Source organism: Vigna unguiculata, chromosome 11 (assembly GCF_037176805.1).
Source record: "Vigna unguiculata cultivar grain cowpea cultivar isolate G323 ecotype 2 chromosome 11, ASM3717680v1, whole genome shotgun sequence".
Lineage (NCBI taxonomy): Eukaryota > Viridiplantae > Streptophyta > Magnoliopsida > Fabales > Fabaceae > Vigna > Vigna unguiculata.
In genome coordinates this window covers 4,412,187-4,419,378 of record NC_140802.1, presented here as the reverse complement: position 1 = coordinate 4,419,378, position 7,192 = coordinate 4,412,187, and the positions used below count along the sequence as shown (strand labels likewise).

Here is a 7,192-nt window from a genome sequence, read left to right as displayed (position 1 = left end):
TTTCATCAGTGGGTTGTAGTCCCCTTTCAAAGGATAATGTGTTTAACTTTTTTGGGGTAATGCATAGAGTAACTGATATGTTTTTTTATAGGTTGGGATGTGTGATGATAGTTTTAAGGTGGTGGTCCACCATGGGGGATACTTTGAAATGGAGGATTCACTGAATTATAGTAATGAGGAAACGAGCACCTTGTCTTGTGACCCAGATATGTGGAGTTTTTTTGAGATAATGGGAATACTTAGGGAATTGGGTTATGTAAACATTAAGGAGTTATGGTATAAATTTCGTAAGTCTACTGTATTGGAGAACAATTTGCAGAGGTTGTCTGATGACAAGGGTGCAATGCACATGGTTGATATTGCTAGAAGGAATGGACAGATGCATATGTTTGTGGTTCACTCAATTTGTGAAGCTGAAGTTGTGGATAATTTTTTGGAATATAATCCCGAAGAGGTAGTTGCACCAGCAGCAACTGATAATGTTGATGTCCAGGGTGAGGTGGATGGTCATAATGGTTGTGGTGATGGAGATTACCTTCATGAGGTTGACATACAACAAGATAATTATGGAGGAGAAGGAGAAGGGGTACAAGGTTGCCACGTGGAATTTGAATTCCTGGATGACGCTGATAGTCATCATATGATGGATATTGAGTGTGAGGTGGGGGTTCAGGCACAGAGTCAAAGTGAAGTTCATGATGAAATTGGAGTGCAAAATGAGGTCGGGGTTGAGCCACAAACTGAACTTGTGGATGAAATTGGGATCCATAATGAGGCTGAGGTTCAACCACAAACTATACTTGTGGATAAAGCAAGGGTCCAGAATGAGGCTGAGGTTCATGCCCAAACTGAAGTTGTGATTGAAGAAAATACTAAGGTTGAAGCACAAGCTGGTGTCCAGAATGACCCACCACTACACGGAAATACTGCACCTGAGGTTGAAGGTGTTTTCCATGATGTTGATGTTCATGCAGCTACTACACCTGAGGCAGAAATTAGGATTGAGGATGAAGGAACTAATTCTGATCATATTGTGAGTGAGGGAGAACTACATGATGTAAATGTCCATTATGAGGAAAATATGAGCGAAGGTGATGAGGAACAAGAGGTTGAGGACAAAGGGTTGGAATTTGATGACAATGGCCGTGTAGATATGCATGATAGGGATTTATCTGATGATGAGTGGGAATCAGATAAGATGGACAATGATGATTCAAGCAGTGAAATATTGGGCAGTGCCATCAGATGTAAGGCAAATTTTGGGACCTTTAAAATGCCCAAAAGCATGGCCCAATACGAATGGGAAATTGGAACATATTTTGAAGATAAAGAGACATTTGTAGAACCAATTAGGACATATGGAGTGCAATATGAAAGAAGGCTAAAATTTCAAAAAAATGATAAACGCAGATGTAGAGTCATTTGTTTGGGTGCGAAAGGAAAATGTACTTGGTTTGTATATTGTGCTTATGTCGTTGCAACAAACATATGGCAGTTGAGGAGAATTAATGATAAACACAAGTGCAGTAGAGAATTCAATGTCAAAATGTTGAATGCTATGTGGTTAAGCAGTAGGTTGGAAAACACATTGAGAGAGAATCCAAGGCTAAGGCCAATTGATATTCGCAAAAAAGTAACTAGAAAGTGGAATATTACTGTCACAAAGTCCATGGCTCGTAGAGCAAAAACGTTGGTTGTTGAGCAAGTGGATGGGTCCTTTGTAGAACAATTTAAACGAATATATGACTACGCACATGAGATTCTTCGATCAAATCCGGGTTCTACAGCGAATGTGAAGGTCGAAGGAAATGAAGGGGAAAGATATTTTGCCAGGTTCTATATGTGTCTCCAAGCATGCAAAGATAATATGATTTCATGCCACCCTTTTATAGGTTTAGATGGTTGTTTTTTGAAACACAAGTATGGGGATGAACTCCTAATTGCTGTTGGAAGGGATGCCAACGACCAGATGTTACCCATTGTGTAACATCTCGTCTGGATATTACGAATTTAAATAATAAAACAAAAACATAATAATAATACTTCATTTATTTTAAATCGTTTCCCAAAAACCGTGGGAATTTAAAACTTTATTACACTGATAAAACCAAATTCAATCCAAATATTTATTAAACATAATACATTATCAACTCAGTCTCATTATAAAGCCAAGTTCTGTAATTCAAATAATTACAAGAAAATCCTTAAAACTCATAAAAATGATAAAATGCTGCCATAAAGTTTCCCAACTAGCCCACGCTCCGACTCTACGCTCCACCAGTACCACCTGTAACACCATCTGCTCCCGTGTACCGTGTACACGATCATCGCCAAACACACGCAGATAGGGTGAGCTAAAGGAATATAAACATATGCAACAATTTATATAACCAAAACACACATATTAAAGGAACTCCATCCTCTGGTCTCATCACACATGGCCACCACCATGTAATCCATGTTCTACGTCTTTGGTTGATAATCTTAAGCTATCGTTGTTGTCCAACCTACAAGCCATCACTTATAGAACACATGCGGAAACACTCGCTATTCCGAGCCACAACGCAAAGAATGTTTGTATTACCCTCCATCTTGAGCCACAACTCCAGGAATACTCCAGCATCTGACCCTTGAGATATCGCCCAAAGTCTTGTAGACCACGCACATCCAATAGAAGCAAAACACAATGTCTGCTTCATCAAAAAAATCGCTTGGCGCTCCACACGAGTCGCCAAGCGCAAAGGCTTCCAGACCGCCTGGCGGGGGACACGTGCCGCCAGGCGCCAAGCGCCTCTGATGCTATTGTTTCTACAAGTATCGCATGGTGGGAAAACCCTTATCGCCAAGCGCTACATGCTTCAATTATCTACTGGTTTTGTAGCTATCGCCTAGCGGTCAAACACCACTGCTAGGCGCTACACCAGTACTTGTGTAGTACTAGTTTTTTAAGCACCCAAAACAAAGTAAAATCAATCCATTCACATTTCATATATATTCTTCCCCTTTAAACCCATGCTAGCATTCAATTCTAACTTATGAATAACGCATGCTCAAACAAGTATAAGCAGCAACATTCTAACAATTTAAGCACATGATCCTAGCACCAATGCAAATTAATATCGTCACACATGCATTCACCAATAACCAATTCTTCACATGTGACTAATCCAAAGGAGAATTCAAATTAATAGAGACTTACCACATAACTCAATCATGCTTCATTAGAAGTTACTAGTAATTATCAAGAGGTCATTCATGCATTTTAAAGACTCCAAAATCAGCAACATTGAGTAAGGTATATCAATAGCTACTGACCTCCAAATCAAATCTTCACTGTTTAAAGTGAAGAACCATATGTTATGGACCACCTGTCAAAATTTCACCTAAATTGGACGATTAACAAACCGGGAAATGCAGTTTTACGAAAACTGCGCAAATCAGAAAAAAGTGGTGGCGCCTAGCGCCCAGAAGTGGAAGGTGGCGCCTGGCGGGACTGTACTACCGCCGGGCGGTTCCTGTTGCGTGAAAAGTACGAAAAACAACGTTTTTTGCGAACCAAAGCACCCCTCAAATCTCTGATATGGCGCCTGGCGGCCAACCTGTGTCGCCAGGCGGTGCATACTGTTCTGAGCAGTTTTTCTCCGATTTTCAGCACCAGCACAACTCTTTTCTCCAACAATTCCTCCAATACAATTTCGCTCACACTTCCCATTATTTAAAAATCCAATTATACTACTCTTTCCATTTGATAATAGCAAATTACCCAAATTTAATTTCTGCCAATTGATTCCCTAAACAACAATTCGAAATTCATCAATCCTAGAGCCTCCTTACACTATTTCATTCGACTATGCCCACAAATACATTAATATCCCCACTGTTTGACATCACACCCAACCTTTAGAGAGTAAAGTTAACTTTCCCTCCGATCAGATTCGACCCAGCACCCAGAAAACACAAAAAAAATGACCAATTAGCTCGCGTCGCCTGGCAGTTTAGTCAATATCGCTAGGCCCTACATCCAAAAACCCAGAATTGGGTAAAAATTCTATGCATCGCCTAACGGTCGGGAATGTACCGCCAGGCGGTTCCTCTCACAGGAACCCAGAAACACGAAAATCAGATGAGTCGCCTGGCGACTATGCATAGCCTACCAGGCGATTTTTGGAATTTTTCCAGAAACACAACAGTTCATGCAGAAACAAATAATACTCATGCAATTCGTACTACAGATCATGCCATTATTCACCCAGAATACAAATAACGAGAAAAACTCCCCTAACTTGGAATTTCCTTTGCTTAGAGTTTGAATTATGAGTCTTCCCTTGAGCACCAATGCCCTCCCTTTGATTCCTTCCAAAAAAAACTCTTCTTTTCACACCAGAATCACAATTTTCTCTCTGGAATTTCGCTCCTCACAAGGTCCTCTCTAATGGCAGCCTCAGAAACCCTCTTTCTCTCCCTTAATTCACTTTTTAATTAGGTATTAAGGGTGATTAATGGCCAAAACGAAAATTATCTCATTGATGGTGGTAATTGTCATTCAAGCACAATTATGAGATGGTTTTTCAGCCCTTACTTGGCTGCCCATTCACCTAGGATTTCCTCTGCCCTTTCACATTCAAGCCAAAACTAATTTTAGCAAAAAGAAAGTTTACTTTGGTTCTACCAAGGTTTGAACTCATAACCAAACCAATGTCATCCTAGTGCACAACCACTCAACCAATTCATGTTTCGTAATAATTCTTATAATTATAAGATTTCAATGTCAACCTAGTGCACAACCACTCAACTAATTCATGTTTCGTGATAATTCTTATAATTATAAGGTTTTATTATCACTCAACATGGTCATGCACATAATTAAAATAATAACAATTAAATAACACGTAAATGGCATACATAGTACTCGAACCTAAGTCCTCTCACATAATCAAGTACTCTCAACCATTTGAGCTAATACTTTTCCACATCATAACAATCTCCATTAAATGCCATAAAGACTCCCCTACCCGTATTTATTAAATAATTATTTATTTAATTATTTAAATTTCACGGGGCTTACACATTGCATGTGCTATTGTTGAAGTGGAGAATAAGGAGACATGAACATGGTTTTTGGAGTTGTTAATTGATGATCTTGGAGGACCAGATATTTGTTCATCGTACACTTTCATGTTTGACCAACAAAAGGTATGTCTATTAATTATGCACACTACTATTTTTCTGGTGCACTGTTGTTTTTCTGCTGCACTGTTAATTGAATTCAATTTTTTGGTGCAGGGTTTGTTGCCTGCTATTCAAACTCTCTTGCCTGGGGCTGACCAAAGGTTTTGTATGAGGCATTTATATGCAAACTTTAAGAAGAAATTCTCGGAAAAGAATCTGAAATCTTTAATGTGGGAAGCAACTCATAGCACTTATCCACAACATTGGGAGAAAGTCATGAGAAAAATTAAAGAAATTAACATCGATGCTTTCAAACATCTATTAGCAATACCCCCAAGGTAAATCTGTGATTTATTTATGTCAAATATTTATTGAACCATTTCTGATGTTTATTTGCCACTTAAATAGGTATTGGTCAAAATCAAGGTTCATCTCCAGACCTTTGTGTGACACAATCATCAATAACATGAGTGAGACATTCAATAGTGTAATTGTAGAAGCAAGGAGTAAGCCCATAATGTCCATGATGGAGGAAATACGTCTTTATATGATGCAAAGATGGGCTAAAAATCGATCAAAGGCTAAATCATTCAAGAACTCAATTTGCCCAAGAATTAAGACAAGATTGAAAAACGAGACAGCCAATTCCATAAACTGGATTCCCAGGTACTTCACCAACAACTAAATCTGATTTATACTTGTAACTAGGTTGTCATTTATACTTGTATTGAACTATAATTTAATGTGACAGCTGGTCAACAAATCAGATATTTGAGGTTAGGCACAAATCATTTACTGGGGAGAAATTTGTGGTGAACATAGACAACAAACACTGCATCTGCAGGAAGTGGAGTATCGCAGGGATACCTTGTTGTCATGCAGTGGCTGCAATGAAGTTTCTGAACTTGAATGAAGAAGATTTTATCAGTCATTGGTTTAGAATCTCAACCTACGAAGAGATCTATAATTCCATCATATACCCTTGCAATGGTCAGCATCTGTGGGTAGAAACATAATTTCCAGATGTACTGCCCCCTCCTAAAAGAATTCTTCCTGGAAGACCCAAAAAGAAAAGAAGACTTGAAGCTTGGGAGAAGAACAAGAATGGGAAGCAGGTTACAAAACATGGTTTGCTTAAAAAATGTGGCATATGTAAAGAAGTAGGCCATAATCGGAAAAGTTGTCCTCAAGCACCACCACCACCACAAACAACACAACCAACTAATGTGGGATCAGACCAACCACCACCACAAACAAGCCAAGGACCAGAATCATCACAACAACAACCAGTAACACAAACTCAGCCACCTGAATCATCACAACAACCACCAATAACACAGACCCAGCCACCTTAATCATCTCAATAACCACCACTAACACAAACCCAGCCACCTCAATCATCACATCCGCCAACACCAACACAAACTCAGACACCTCAACCATCACAACAACCACCTGAATCATCTCAGCCACCTCCACAACAAACTGAAGCAACTCATACATCACACCATGCAACAACACCAACAGTTGGAGGAAGTCAACCATGCAACCCTCCAATCCCTCGTCCAACCATAACTATATCCAACAGAAGGCAAAAACTCCAGCACAGGAAAGGACGTGTGTTGAAGCCATGAAGCTTATTTGTGCTTTTCTTTTTTGCTGCACCTTAGAATATTGGGGCTATGATATATTTTGGAGCTTTTAAGTTTCTAATGTCAGATTGCTTTGTCTACTTTTATATTTCAACTTTGACATTTTTAGTTAAAACATCCAAAACAATGGTTTGATTAGATGTATTTTGTGATGGAAGCATCAAGTAATAATATTGTTTTATGGCTCTCAAAATTTCTGTTTATGAATGTTTGTAATGGATGTATTGGTCAACAAACATTGATTTCTTTAATGCCAACTTTTCATTAATTTACTAACGTTCAAGGATTACATCAACTCACATAAATACAACATTCAACCCCACCCAATACATATTACATCACATACTACTCATCATTTGTGACACCATAAT

General features: G+C 38.9%; 1 protein-coding gene across 1 annotated transcript; it reads left to right on the top strand.

The window, feature by feature from the left end:
* The first annotated feature begins 5,175 nt into the window (after window positions 1–5,175).
* On the top strand, window positions 5,176–6,185 carry LOC146880889 (uncharacterized). Its single transcript, XM_085668911.1, has 4 exons — window positions 5,176–5,193; window positions 5,284–5,507; window positions 5,578–5,835; window positions 5,921–6,185. The coding sequence occupies exons 1-4, from the start codon at window positions 5,176–5,178 to the stop codon at window positions 6,183–6,185; spliced, it is 765 nt and encodes a 254-aa protein (XP_085525037.1).
* The last annotated feature ends 1,007 nt before the right edge of the window (window positions 6,186–7,192 follow it).

Excerpts from the sequence above, each read along its gene's own strand:
- LOC146880889 (XM_085668911.1), top strand. Across the intron at positions 5,508-5,577 it reads CTATTAGCAATACCCCCAAG|GTATTGGTCAAAATCAAGGT; the intron begins GTAAATCTGTGA and ends CCACTTAAATAG. Across the intron at positions 5,836-5,920 it reads TCCATAAACTGGATTCCCAG|CTGGTCAACAAATCAGATAT; the intron begins GTACTTCACCAA and ends TTAATGTGACAG.